The sequence below is a fragment of the Phyllobates terribilis genome, unplaced genomic scaffold (genome assembly GCF_046119375.1).
Source record: "Phyllobates terribilis strain yellow unplaced genomic scaffold, ASM4611937v1 Scaffold_12__6_contigs__length_324123572, whole genome shotgun sequence".
Lineage (NCBI taxonomy): Eukaryota > Metazoa > Chordata > Amphibia > Anura > Dendrobatidae > Phyllobates > Phyllobates terribilis.
In genome coordinates this window covers 288,320,430-288,335,759 of record NW_027362772.1, presented here as the reverse complement: position 1 = coordinate 288,335,759, position 15,330 = coordinate 288,320,430, and the positions used below count along the sequence as shown (strand labels likewise).

Genomic DNA, 15,330 nt, shown 5'->3' with positions numbered 1-15,330 from the left:
CCCTCCCCCCACTAACTGTAGCGAGGCAAAGACCCTCCCCCCACTAACTGTAGCGAGGCAAAGACCCGCCCCCCACTAACTGTAGCGAGGCAAAGACCCGCCCCCCCACTAACTGTAGCGAGGCAAAGACCCGCCCCCCCACTAACTGTAGCGAGGCAAAGACCCGCCCCCCCACTAACTGTAGCGAGGCAAAGACCCGCCCCCCCACTAACTGTAGCGAGGCAAAGACCCGCCCCCCCACTAACTGTAGCGAGACAAAGACCCACCCCCCACTAACTGTAGCGAGACAAAGACCGGCCCCCCATTAACTGTAGCGAGGCAAAGACCCGCCCCCCCACTAACTGTAGCGAGACAAAGACCCGCCCCCCACTAACTGTAGCGAGGCAAAGACCCGCCCCCCACTAACTGTAGCGAGGCAAAGACCCGCCCCCCACTAACTGTAGCGAGGCAAAGACCCACCCCCCACTAACTGTAGCGAGGCAAAGACCCACCCCCCACTAACTGTAGCGAGGCAAAGACCCGCCCCCCACTAACTGTAGCGAGGCAAAGACCTGCCCCCACTAACTGTAGCGAGGCAAAGACCCGCCCCCCACTAACTGTAGCGAGGCAAAGACCCGCCCCCCACTAACTGTGGCAAGGCAAAGACCCGCCCCCCACTAACTGTAGCGCGGCAAAGACCCGCCCCCCACTAACTGTAGCGAGGCAAAGACCCACCCCCCACTAACTGTAGCGAGGCAAAGACCCGCCCCCCACTAACTGTAGCGAGACAAAGACCCACCCCCACTAACTGTGGCGAGACAAAGACCCACCCCCCACTAACTGTAGCGAGGCAAAGACCCACCCCCCACTAACTGTAGCGAGGCAAAGACCCACCCCCCACTAACTGTAGCGAGGCAAAGACCCACCCCCCACTAACTGTAGCGAGGCAAAGACCCACCCCCCACTAACTGTAGCGAGGCAAAGACCCACCCCCCACTAACTGTAGCGAGGCAAAGACCCACCCCCCACTAACTGTAGCAAGACAAAGACGCGCCCCCACTAACTGTAGCGAGGCAAAGACAAGCCCCCCACTAACTGTAGCGAGGCAAAGACCCACCCCCCACTAACTGTAGCGAGGCAAAGACCCACCCCCCACTAACTGTAGCGAGACAAAGACCCGCCCCCCACTAACTGTAGCGAGACAAAGACCCGCCCCCACTAACTCCGCATTTTCTGTTCAGTTTCAGCTGCCAAAGTTGGATTATACTTGAAAACAGGCAGCGGACAGCAAGTTACACAGAAAGGAGACACTTAATGAAACAGACTGTTAAATACAAGAAGCCCAATGTCAGTAGGGAGTGAGTTCCCCGACCAGATTACAAACTCCAAAAATGCATCAAAGAAGAGCTGCTCCTTTGGCGGACTTATGTCCGGTTTTGTGCTCTTACCACTTTATTTAGATCTGTATCTCAAATCATTCATTCACACCTGCAACTCTATAAAAGCCTGTTACACGGGCCGATTACTGCCCATAAATGAGGCTTATTGATTACACACAAGTCAATCAGCGCTGGTATCAGTGTCCAATCACACAGGAGAACAAGAGTGTATGGGGCAGAACAATCGTTAATATGATCGTTCTGTCCCCCATACAGAACCCCTCCTGCGCTCCCCCGGCACACCCTCCTGCGCGCCGCCGGCACACCCTCCTGCGCTCGGCGGCGGGTCAATAATGGAGAATGACTGGTGCACCGAGAACTAATATTAGTGTAAACTCGAAGTGCTATATTACCTGCAGAGCAGAGAGGGCTACGGCCCCACACAGGCAGATGAGCGGGTAGATGGGGAACAGGAACCTCTCCTCTTTATGTGGCCGAGTGAAGAAAATCAAAATCCAGATGTACATTGGCGCCAGTGTAAGCCAATATGGTCTGCCGAGATTCTGAACTGCTGGAGCAAAGAATAATGGGGTCAGCAGGAGGCATCGTGGGGTGCGGAGAAATTTTTGGATGTCTTGTAATAATGCCAGAGAATCTCGTGAATGGGACAGTAGAGCTCTTGCATGATCACCGCTTCATCCACTATCTATGAGAGCGGTGGTCACTGCTCACACTACTGCTTCGATCTTGAGAACCCTTGTTTTCGTGATCGGTGGAGGCCCCAGTGGTTCATGAGAACAGCAGTCCCCATCTAAGACATCGAGGAGAAGACGCAGGCCGTGCAGGAACTGACTGCAATGGTGGAAGTGGTTGCCCAAATTGAGCAAATACACCAGCAATGGGGGGGGGGTTGATGTCAAAATGCAAGTACTTGCACTTTCTAGAAAAATATTTGGAAAATTCTTACTGTTAATTTTCTGCAGCAGATGCTCCATCAGCCACGTCAACGGCAAAGCAAACAGAGCCATGATGAAGACGACGTTGAAGTTCAGGAAGCCATTGATGAAGTAGAAAGGCCAAGGTTCTGTGCCTGAATGGAAAAGAAGGTTATTGGTCAGGTCCCAAAGGCAAAAGATATTACACAACTAACGAGCAGGTCGTCCAATCGGCACAAGGGAGAACCGAGGAGCAGTCCAATAGGTTCTCACACTTTGAAATGGTGTTTGTTACGTCAATCTTTGTGGACCGTTTCCTGACCGGACCTTCACCTCTGCCTAACCTGACCCTCTGCCCATCCATAGTTATGACCTTGCCTGCACAGACCCATTTTCTGACCATCCACCTGTCTGCGGCCTGCACTGACCTTCACCTCCGCCCATCCACCATTAATAAAGGACCTGGACTGCCGACCTCGCCAGCCCGGACCATTTTCTGACCCATCCACCTGTCTGCGGCATGCCCTGTGCTTCACCTCTGCCTAAATTGATCCTCTGTCCATCCACTGTTACGAAAGGACATCGCCTGCCGGGACAATTTTCTGACCCATCCACCTATCTACCCTGACCTTCACCTCTGCCTAACTTGAACCTCTGCCCATCCACCATTACAAAAGGACCTCGCCTGCCCAGACCTCAGTCACTTTGACAACGCTTTTGTATTACACATTGGAGTCTTCTATACATCAGCCATTACTAACGACTACTCTGGGGGGCAGCGACCTGGTACAATCCCTGCAGCGAAGTCCAAATCTCCAAACAGTGGGTAAAGGATAAGAATGCTTAGTCTCTTCTTCTCGATTTAGCCCAGAGCAACCCAGTGGCTCCACATCATCCTCGAAACGCCTCATTCCACAGAACTACTAAGTAAGGCAACTTTCGATGCATATTATATTCTGCGCAAACTTCAAGTGCCATTAGTTGCGATTCCACTATAGTGCACCAGGAGTCGTCAGAAAAAATCCAAAAATAAGAAATGCCATCAGCTTGATTGACATGTACCCAAGATGTCATCCGAGATGCACAGTAGAAAAATGGGAATTTTCTTGGCTTCGGTTTCTACAAACCAAATTTCCAGAGAGGAAACGAGGTGGATGTGATTATCCAACTCCCCGAGATAATTCAGCAGGAGCTGAAGTGAGCGGCTGTCAGCTCGGTGCCGGAGACATTTCTCTGCACGGATGGCTCTTCCGTTTTATTCCAATCACAGTGAGATCCTCCGCGGTGTCCGCGCACTCCTGGTGATTAAACACTCCATCTGTGATGGAACACGTCAAGTGTCCTCACCGGAGGCGGACAGGACGCCGCGTATCCGCGTTTCATACCATTTAATCGCTTGCAGGTTTTCATTAACTTTGAATGCCGCTGTTCAGCGCCTGAGGGCTCTCGACGATCACTTCAGCTCTTCCGAGACGAGCAGTGATGGGAGAAACACGACCCTGATCATTGCACTCGCAACAGTTTTGGAACGGAGATTTAACTTTGGCATCAGCTTCATGTGCGGTGAAGACAAGTGGAATAGGTGAGGTAGATGTGGGAAAGATGGATGCAATATGAGCTTCCAGTGTCCGGAGCGGTGTATGAAAGGGGCTGGCTGACTGTCATTTTAATAGCCAAGCCAGCCCCCTTCTATGTCACAGCAATGGTAACATGCCAAAAGTCCAGACTGGTGCAGGTGATGGGTAATGAAAGTATACGAGCAAGTTGTATTTTTTAATCATGCTGGAAGTTATTTTTCTTCTAGCTTGACAACTCTTAATAATATGTGTTACGCACACGCCCAGACTGACTGACGTGAGCGTGGTTAGTGATCCCACTGGACCATGAACATGAACCGATGAGTGCCTGGAGGGGCGTGACTAAGTATCAACTCGGTCCGACCAAGGTCGCACGGCAGCTCAGTCGCCTCGGTGAACCAGGGAGGAACCGAGCAGAGGGACCAGGTGCTACTGCAGGTCAGACCCCGGTCACAGCTGTTGACCCACACCGGGGAATGCAGGAACGGGCAGGCACAGCTGGTATGCAGACAGGTGGGTACTGGCAGGCACGGCTGGTATGCAGACAGGCGGGTACTGGCAGGCCCGGCTGGTATGCAGACAGGCGGGTACTGGCAGGCACGGCTGGTATGCAGACAGGCGGGTACCGGCAGGTAGGAACGCAGGCTGGATAGGAACCAGTACAGACTGGGATACAGGAACAGAGCAGCGGGTGCGGTGGACAAGCAGAGCAGAGTGAAACCGCCGGTGCGGTGGACAAGCAAAGGCGAGTGAAACCGCCGGTGCGGTGGACAAGCAAAGGCGAGTGAAACCGCCGGTGCGGTGGACAAGCAAAGGCGAGCGAAACCGCCGGTGGGGTGGACAAGCAGAGCAGAGCGAAACCGCCGGTGGGGTGGACAAGCAGAGCAGAGCGAAACCGCCGGTGGGGTGGACAAGCAGAGCAAAACCGCCGGTGGGGTGGACAAGCAGAGCAAAACCGCCGGTGGGGTGGACAAGCAGAGCAGAGCAAAACCGCCGGTGCGGTGGACAAGCAGAGCAGAGCAAAACCGCCGGTGCGGTGGACAAGCAGAGCAGAGCGAAACCGCCGGTGAGGTGGACAAGCAGAGCAGAGCGAAACCGCCGGTGAGGTGGACAAGCAGAGCAGAGCGAAACCGCCGGTGAGGTGGACAAGCAGAGCAGAGCGAAACCGCAGGTGCGGTGGACAAGCAGAGCAGAGCGAAACCGCAGGTGCGGTGGACAAGCAGAGCAGAGCGAAACCGCAGGTGCGGTGGACAAGCAGAGCAGAGCGAAACCGCAGGTGCGGTGGACAAGCAGAGCAGAGCGAAACCGCAGGTGCGGTGGACAAGCAGAGCAGAGCGAAACCGCAGGTGCGGTGGACAAGCAGAGCAGAACAGAGCAGAAGGTGCAGGCAGACAGAACAGGGCTCTGTTCACATGGAACAGACTGGAAAATACAGGAAGATAGTTAGAACACAGGAGGTAGATACGGAGGCATGGAAACTGGACAAGCAGAACCAGATACACACAAGGTACTTACAATGAAGTAGCGAGTGGAGACAAAACTCACAAACAGAAGTACAGAGACAACGAGTTGGAGTTAGGTGCAAGTTCAGACACTGCAGGAAAAGGGCAGGTACAGATAGAGACAAACAGGTAACGGGCTAGGACACAGTTCAGACATGAACTGAACAAGATACAGGAACGAGCCTGGGTATACAGCCCCCAGGGTGGCGGAACAGACTAGAAGTCACAGATAACGGGTCTGGGTATACAGCCCCCAGGGTGGCGGAACAGACTAGATACAGGACAGGACCTGGCAACTCAGTTGCACAGAACATACTGAAAGAAAGTGTTGCTCAGGCACCTCCTACTTGGTGGAGGGGGCTTAAGTATCCAGTGACTCACAACAAAAGGCTGGGGACGCATTAGGAGTGCGCACACTGAAACTATAAGAATCAGGCAGTAACCGCGCCGCCGCCCTAAGCAATCAGACAAGAGACATGGACACAGCAGGTACTGGAGCAAAGTGTGCAGCCTGGACTGAAAGGTAAGATGGCGGTCTTGCATGGTGGGAGGTGGTAAGCCATGCCAGCATGCCGCTAGGGATGTTACAATATGGACACCTTTGGGAACAATTTTATTTTAAGTGAATGTATTTTTTGGATAAAAAACTAATTTTGCAATAAGGTTTTATTATAAAACATGGAGTGTTTGTCTTCTACATCCTCTATGTATCATGGTACATAGACTGAGGAAGCTATAAATCCATCAGAGTCCGTATCACTTTTCTCTCTTCTCCGGAGCGGTCTTCTAAGATGATTTATGATCACATCAAAGTTCAACTTTCATTTAGTAATACATTAGCTTAAGAGCGGTTTCTGGAGAAGAGAGAAAAAAGTGTTACGGACTCTGATGGATTTATAGCTTCCTCAGTCTATGTACCGTGATACATAGAGGATGTAGAAGAGAAAACACTCCAAAATTTATTATAAAAATAGCAAGAAAAGGTGGATTCACTGACAACTCATTCTGCAGCCTGCTGTGTGTTGTAATACAGAGAGGACAACATTATTAATGAAGACGGGTTTCAAAGACGTTTTAGCAAAATTACATGTATTTAAAAGGTATATTCCCATCTCCAAGATCCTATTCCAATATGTAGTACGTGTAATAATAATTATATTCATCAATACCTCCAGTTAGAAATGTAGCATAGTTCTTCTGATTTGCTACATCGCTTACCCCATGTGCAGGGCATTGCAATAGCTTCGGTATCCATCCATGGTTACGACCACTAGGAACTAAATGTCACTATATGCATGGTCGAAACCATGGATACCTTAGCTATTGCAATGCCTTGCACAAGGGGTAAGCAACATAGCGAATCAGAAGAACTATACTAGATTTCTAATTGGAGGAATTTGTGAATATTATTATTACACCTAGGATCTTGGGAGAAGGGGATACGCCTTTAAGTATGAAAAGTGTCCATAACCTTTAAAGGGGTTGTCTGGAGAAAACAAGTTAACATCTATGCACAGGATAATTGATAACTCATTGATCGGTCGTAATTCAACCGCAATTTTACCCTCGTAGTAGTGTCTGCGCATGCACAGCCCTCTCCATTCATTGCTAAGGGAGTCCTGAAAATTGCTGTGCATGCACAGCCCTCTCTATCCATTGCTATGGGAGTCCTGAAAATTGCTGTGCATGCACAGCCCTCTGCATTCATCACTATGGGAGTGCTCAAAATTGCTGTGCATGCTCAGCTCTCTCCATTAAATTGCTATGGGAGTCCTGAAAATTGCTGTGCATGCACAGCCCTCTCCATTCATTGCTATGGTAGTCCTGAAAGTTGCTCAGCATGCAGAGCCCTCTCCATTCATTGCTATGGGAGTCCTGAAAGTTGCTGTGCATGCGCAGCCCTCTCCATTCATTGCTATGGGAGTCCTGAAAATTGCTGTGCATGCACAGCCCTCTCCATTCATTGCTATGGTAGTCCTGAAAGTTGCTCAGCATGCAGAGCCCTCTCCATTCATTGCTATGGGAGTCCTGAAAGTTGCTGTGCATGCGCAGCCCTCTCCATTCATTGCTACGGGAGTTCTGAAAGTTGCTGTTCATGCGCAGCCCTCTCCATTCATTGCTACGGGAGTTCTGAAAGTTGCTGTTCATGCACAGCCCTCTCCATTCATTGCTACGGGAGTTCTGAAAATTGCTGCTCGTGCGCAGCCCTCTCCATTCATTGCTACAGGAGTTCTGAAAGTTGCTGTTCATGCGCAGCCCTCTCCATTCATTGCTACGGGAGTCCTGAAAGTTGCTGTTCATGCGCAGCCCTCTCCATTCATTGCTACGGGAGTCCTGAAAGTTGCTGTTCATGCGCAGCCCTCTCCATTCATTGCTACAGGAGTTCTGAAAGTTGCTGTTCATGCGCAGCCCTCTCCACTCATTGCTACGGGAGTCCTGAAAGTTGCTGTTCATGCGCAGCCCTCTCCATTCATTGCTACGGGAGTCCTGAAAGTTGCTGTGCATGCGCAGCCCTCTCCATTCATTGCTACGGGAGTCCTGAAAGTTGCTGTGCATGCGCAGCCCTCTCCATTCATTGCTACGGGAGTCCGGAAAGTTGCTGTGCATGCGCAGCCCTCTCCATTCATTGCTACGGGAGTCCTGAAAGTTGCTGTGCATGCGCAGCCCTCTCCATTCATTGCTACGGGAGTCCTGAAAGTTGCTGTGCATGCGCAGCCCTCTCCATTCATTGCTACGGGAGTCCTGAAAGTTGCTGTGCATGCGCAGCCCTCTCCATTCATTGCTATTGGAATCCTGAAAATTAGCATTTTTCTCCTCTGTGCGATGCACGACATTTACTGTTTGACTCGCAGAAAAAAAGCCGATAGCCACATGAATGACCCTTTAATGTAAACCGTCGGCACCTTGGCTACAATTGATTTATGGACAATATTGATTAGGCGGATACAAGTAAATCAATAACGACCTGAACGCACGAGTAAGAATTCCTTGGAGTGAAGAACAAAGGACGGATCACAGTCTAATCAGCCGCCGGTGGAAAGCGAGCTCTCATCAGCGAGCGGACGGCCGGACGTGTGACTGACAACATGCGTCAGACAGACACAAGCCACTTAACATTCCTATAGAAAACAAACTTTCTGAGAGCGGCGCTGACGATAAACCTGTCATTTCTCCGCCGTGGTGAATAATTGCTCCAGGTGAATGATAGAGCTCGCTGAATGGGACAAGCAGAAGTAACAGCTTCACACTTCAAAAGAAGGGAAATTATTTGCAGCAGGAAGAAAAAGTCAATGATTAAATAGAACGGTGGTGACGGCGGTCAGCCCAAGACCCGGTTCACATAGGGTTTACCTGCCTGTTTGAGTTAAAAAAACAAGAGACTTTGCCTCCTTTTATTTAGTTTTGTTTTAAAATCAGAAATTTTTTTTGGACCTCACTTCAATTTTTGGGGCTACAAATAGATTTTGCTTCATTAAAAAATTGGATGGTTTCGCTTCTACAGCCTCTATGTATCACAGTACATAGCAGGCTGCAGAATGAGTCAGTGAATCCGATAGGGAGTCATCCACAGCTCTCTTCTCCTGAATTATCTTCTAAGTCAATTTATGTCCAAATGAAAGTTGAAGTTTGATTTGGTTATAAAAAAAAAAAAAAGATGGTTCGGGAGAAGAGAGATAAGAGTTATAGATAAAGATGAGCAAAAAGAAGTGGAACTAATTTGGTTTTGTGTCCAGTTCTAATCTCTTTCGTACCCGGACAAGGACAATAGTTAATTTCGGCTTTGGAAATGCTCTACCCAAAATCCTGGGAAAGTGTCAGAGGAGCCCAGGATTGCTGGCTGGGCACAGAAGTGAACACTGCCCTGGACCAAACTGGACGTAGCTCGGTTTTTTTTTGTCCTCTAGTTACAGACCCCGCTATCAGAAAGAGCTCACTGACATATTCACCGTTAACTCATTGTATGTACTGTGATACATAGAGGATGTAGAAGACAAAAAAAATGGTACAAAATTTTTGATGAAACCCTATGGCAAAAATTATTTTTAGACAACAATACAGTCACATCATTGAAGCATTAATTGACTCTGACTTCAAGTAGGTTTAAGAAGGCATTTTTTTTTTATTACGCAGTTTTGCACATGCATAGGAATCCAAGTCAAGGATGCGGGGGGGGTGAACGCGGTCCCGTGCCCACTTGACAATACATTACGTTACAAGCGCTGGCATCAACAGAGTTAAGACAACAAACATCACAGCCGTGCCGATGCCGGCAGCGGGAGTTCACCTTCCTTCGTACATCCGCTCCCCCTGCTCCCCTTCTATCTGATCGATGCAATCAGCCGGGAAATCACAAGCGCTGCTCTTAATCACCGCACTGTTGTGACAGCTGCTACCAGCTACGGCAATTTGCTGCAATCAATGCCACTTAAAAAGGGTACAGCACAGAGAAGAGGTGGGGGGAGGGGAAAGCGAGAACAGAGGGGAACAAGAAGAGGGGAGAGACACCGAGACGTGTGGGGGGATCGGGAATATCAACGCTCTCATCTACGGGTGTCAAAAAGACAAATTCATTGCAATAAATGAAAAAAATAATAAAATAAATATATATATATATACACACATATATACACACACACACACATACAGTCATGGCCAAAAGTTTTGAGAATGACACCAAAATTATATTTTCACATGATCTGCGGGCCTCTGGTTTTTATTAGTGTTTGTCTGATGTTTATATCACATACAGAAATATAATTGCAATCATATTATGAGTACCAATAGGTTATATTGACAGTTAGAATGAGTTAATGCAGCAAGTCAATATTTGCAGTGTTGCCCCTTCTTCTTCAAGACCTCTGTAATTCTCCCTGGCATGCTCTCAATCAACTTTTGGACCAAATCCTGACTGATAGCAGTCCATTCTTGCATAATCAATGCTTGCATTTTGCCAGAATTTGTTGGTTTTTGTTTGTCCACCCGTCTCTTGATGATTGACCACAAGTTCTCAATGGGATTAAGATCTGGGGAGTTTCCAGGCCATGGACCCAAAATCTCTATGTTTTGTTCCATGAGCCATTTAGTTATCACCTTTGCTTTATGGCAAGGTGCTCCATCATGCTGGAAAAGGCATTGTTGGGCGCCAAACTGCTCTTGGACGGTTGGGAGAAGTTGCTCTTGGAGGACATTCTGGTACCATTCTTTATTCATGGCTGTGTTTTTAGGCAAGACTGTGAGTGAGCCGATTCCCTTGGCTGAGAAGCAACCCCACACATGAATGGTTTCAGGATGCTTTACAGTTGGCATGAGACAAGACTGGTGGTAGCGCTCACCTCTTCTTCTCCGAATAAGCTGTTTTCCAGATGTCCCAAACAATCGAAAAGGGGATTCATCAGAGAAAATTACTTTGCCCCAGTCCTCAGCAGTCCACTCCCTCTACCTTTTGCAGAATATCAGTCGGTCCCTGATGTTTTTTCTGGAGAGGAGTGGCTTCTTTGCTGCCCTCCTTGAAACCAGCCCTTGCTCAAAGAGTCTCCGCCTCACAGTGCGTGCAGAAGCACTCACACCAGCCTGCTGCCATTCCTGAGCAAGCTCGGCACTGCTGGTAGTCCCATCCCGCAGCTGAAACAGTTTTAAGATACGGTCCTGGCGCTTGCTGGTCTTTCTTGGGCGCCCTGGAGCCTTTTTGACAACAATGGAAGCTCTCTCCTTGAAGTTCTTGATGATGCGATAGATTGTTGACTGAGGTGCAATCTTTGTAGCTGTGATACTCTTCCCTGTTAGGCCATTTTTGTGCAGTGCAATGATGGCTGCACGTGTTTCTATAGAGATAACCATGGTTAACTGAAGAGAAACAATGATACCAAGAACCAGCCTCCTTTTAAAGTGTCCAGTGATGTCATTCTTACTTAATCATGACTGATTGATCGCCAGCCCTGTCCTCATCAACACCCACACCTGTGTTAATGGATCAATCACTAAAACGATGTTAGCTGCTCCTTTTAAGGCAGGACTGCAATGATGTTGAAATGTGTTTTGGGGGTTAAAGTTCATTTTCTGGGCAAATATTGACTTTGCAAGTACAGTAATTGCGGTTAAGCTGATCACTCTTTGACATTCAGGAGTATATGCAAATTGCCATTACAAAAAATGAAGCAGTAAACTTTGGAAAAATTACTATTTGTCTCATTCTCAATGCTTTTGGCCATGACTGTACATACACACACAATACAAACCAAAAGATTGGACACACCTTCTCATTTAAAGATTTTTCTGTATTTTCATGACTATGAAAATTGTACATTCACACTGAAGGCATCAAAACTATGAATTAACACATGTGGAATTATATACTTAACAAAAAAGTGTGAAACAACTGAAAATATGTCTTATATTCTAGGTTCTTCAAAGTAGCTACCTTTTGCTTTGATGACTGCTTTGCACACTCTTGGCATTCTCTTGATGAGCTTCAAGAGGTAGTCACTGGAAATGGTCTTCCAACAATCTTGAAGGAGTTCCCAGAGATACTTAGCACTTGATGGCCCTTTTGCCTTCACTCTGCGGTCCAGCTCACCCCAAACCATCTCGATTGGGTTCAGGTCTGGTGACTGTGGAGACCAGGTCATCTGGCGTAGCACCCCATCACTCACCTTCTTGGTCAAATAGCCCTTACACAGCCTGGAGGTGTGTTTGGGGTCATTGTCCTGTTGAAAAATAAATGATGGTCCAACTAAACGCAAACCGCATGGAATAGCATGCCGCTGCAAGATGCTGTGGTAGCCATGCTGGTTCAGTATGCCTTCAATTTTGAATAAATCCCCAACAGTGTCACCAGCAAAGCACCCCCACACCATCACACCTCCTCCTCCATGCTTCACGGTGGGAACCAGGCATGTAGAGTCCATCCGTTCACCTTTTCTGCGTCGCACAAAGACACGGTGGTTGGAACCAAAGATCTCAAATTTGGACTCATCAGACCAAAGCACAGATTTCCACTGGTCTAATGTCCATTCCTTGTGTTCTTTAGCCCAAACAAGTCTCTTCTGCTTGTTGCCTGTCCTTAGCAGTGGTTTCCTAGCAGCTATTTTACCATGAAGGCCTGCTGCACAAAGTCTCCTCTTAACAGTTATTGTAGAGATGTGTCTGCTGCTAAAACTCTGTGTGGCATTGACCTGGTCTCTAATCTGAGCTGCTGTTAACCCTAGAACGCATACCTGGGGCCTCGCAGGCCCGCCCTGTTAATTGTTTTCTATTTTCTGCAAGATTACTTTAATTAGAATTTTGAAACTCTAGGTATTCCTCAGGTATATAGTTGTTTGTCATTTTTGTTTGCGTTATTCCATGTTATTTGCACACGGGCCTAAAAGGCCCCAGGTATGTGAAAAAGTAGATTTTTATGGTCATGCGTTCTAGGGTTAACCTGCGATTTCTGAGGCTGGTGACTCGGATAAACTTATCCTCAGAAGCAGAGGTGACTCTTGGTCTTCCTTTCCTGGGGTGGTCCTCATGTGAGCCAGTTTCTTTGTAGCGCTTGATGGTTTTTGCAACTGCATTTGTGGACACTTTCAAAGTTTTCCCAATTTTTCGGACTGACTGACCTTCATTTCTGAAAGTAATGATGGCCACTCGTTTTTCTTTACTTAGAATTTGCATTATGGCAAGAAAAAAGCAGCTAACAGTCTATTCAGTAGGACTATCAGCTGTGTATCCACCTGACTTCTGCACAACACAACTGATGGTCCCAACCCCATTTATAAGGCAAGAAATCCCACTTATTAAACCTGACAGGGCACACCTGTGAAGTGAAAACCATTTCCGGTGACTACCTCTTGAAGCTGATCAAGAGAATGCCAAGAGTGTGCAAAGCAGTCATCAAAGCAAAAGGTGGCTACTTTGAAGAACCTAGAATATAAGACATATTTTCAGTTGTTTCACACTTTTTTGTTAAATATATATATATATATATATATATATATATATATATATATATATATATATATATATATATTTATTTTCACTGAGCGACCACATATTACTGACGCCATACTACAAAACCCAGACGCAACGATTCATTCTACTCAACCAGCAGCAGCATTATTTAAAAAAAAAAAAAAAAAAAAAAAAGCCTTTTATATAATAAAAAGAAATTGCAAAAAAAAGCAAAACTACTTGATGATGGGGCTGACTGCTCATCGCTCTGCCTGATCTGTGCTGCTGTCCACATTACTTCAGCCTGGGGAGGGGAGTGATCCTGTAGACTCACAAGGAAAAGGTGGGTGGGAGAAATCAAATATTAACCCCTGCAGTATTCTTGAACAGTAAGGAGTGGAAGACCACCTAAGAATTGGCATGATCTTTTATTTTCCCCAGGACTGGGGAAATAGAAATAATCCATAAATAGGTTCAGTAATGGGTATAAAATTATAGGGTTTAAAAAATAAATATGTAGATAATATATATATACACATACACACACACACATATACTGTATATCTATTTATCTATCTATCTAACATGTCAGGTTATAGGTTGAACGACTGTCTTGTGTCTTCATTCGACTTTAAAACTACAAAAGTACAATATAAAGAATATTAAAAAGTAAAATAAAAATAAAACATCTACAAAGTATAACATATGTAAAATATGGTAAAAAGTATTATAACATACCTAAAAAAAATATATATATATAGAATAGTAAAACATCTAAAAAAAAAAAAGTATCATTTACAGTGGGTACGGAAAGTATTCAGACCCCTTTACATTTTTCACTCTTTGTTTCATTGCAGCCATTTGGTAAATTCTAAAAAGTTCATTTTTTTTTCTCATTAAAGTACACTCTGCACCCCATCTTGACTGGAAAAAACAGAAATGTAGAAATTTTTGCAAATTTATTAAAAAGAAAAACTGAAATATCACATGGTCATAAGTATTCAGACCCTTTGCTCAGTATTGAGTAGAAGCCCCCTTTTGAGCTAGTACAGCCATGAGTCTTCTTGGGAATGATGCAACAAGTTTTTCACACCTGGATTTGGGGATCCTCTGCCATTCTTCCTTGCAGATCCTCTCCAGTTCCGTCAGGTTGGATGGTGAACGTTGGTGGACAGCCATTTTCAGGTCTCTCTAGAGATGCTCAGTTGGGTTTAGCTCAGGGCTCTGGCCGGGCCAGTCAAGAATTGTCACAGAGTTGTTCTGAAGCCACTCCTTTGTTATTTTAGCTGTGTGCTTAGGGTCATTGTCTTGTTGGAAGGTGAACTTTCCGCCAAGTCTGAGGTCCAGAGCACTCTGGAAGAGGTTTTCATCAAGGATATCTCTGTACTTGGCCGTATTCATGTTTCCTTCAATTGCAATCAGTCGTCCTGTCCCTGCAGCTGAAAAACACCCCCATAGCATGATGCTGTCACCACCATGTTTCACTGTTGGGATTGTATTGGACAGGTGATGAGCAGTGCCTGGATTTCTCCACACATAGAACTTTTTGGTGCTAATTCTAAGCGCTATCTTTGTCTCATCAGACCAGAGAATCTTATTTCTCATAGTCTGGGAGTCCTTCAAGTGTTTTTGAGGAAACTATGTGGGCTTTAATATGTCTTGCACTGAGGAGAGGCTTCCGTCGGACCACTCTGCCATAAAGGCCCGACTGGTAGAGGGCTGCGATGATAGTTGACTTTGTGGAACTTTCTCCCATCTCTCTATTGCATCTCTGGAGCTCAGCCACAGTGATCTTGAGGTTCTTCTTTACCTCTCTCACCAAGGCTCTTCTCCCACGATTGCTCAGTTTGGCTGGACGGCTATTGTGCTCTTAGGAACCTTGAGTAATGTAGAAATTCTTTTGTAACCTTGGCCAGATCTGTGCCTTGCCACAATTCTGTCTCTGAGCTCCTTGGGCAGTTCCTTTGAGATCATGATTCTCATTTGGTCTGACATGCACTGTGAGCTGTGAGGTCTTATATAGACAGGT

The 15,330-nt window shown here is 46.8% G+C and overlaps 1 protein-coding gene across 2 annotated transcripts in view; it reads right to left on the bottom strand.

Moving 5' to 3' along the window:
• The window catches only part of ALG9 (ALG9 alpha-1,2-mannosyltransferase), an 85,571-nt gene that overhangs the window by 44,101 nt on the left and 26,140 nt on the right, over positions 1-15,330 (bottom strand). The window contains exons 9-10 of one of the 2 annotated variants that reach the window (XM_073657134.1): positions 2,326-2,448; positions 1,772-1,926 (exon numbers count right to left, since the gene is read on the bottom strand). In XM_073657134.1, the coding sequence (XP_073513235.1) occupies positions 1,772-1,926; positions 2,326-2,448 (278 nt within the window). Of the gene's footprint in view, positions 1-1,771; positions 1,930-2,325; positions 2,449-15,330 lie in introns of both variants that reach the window. The other variant, XM_073657133.1, reaches the window with a different exon arrangement.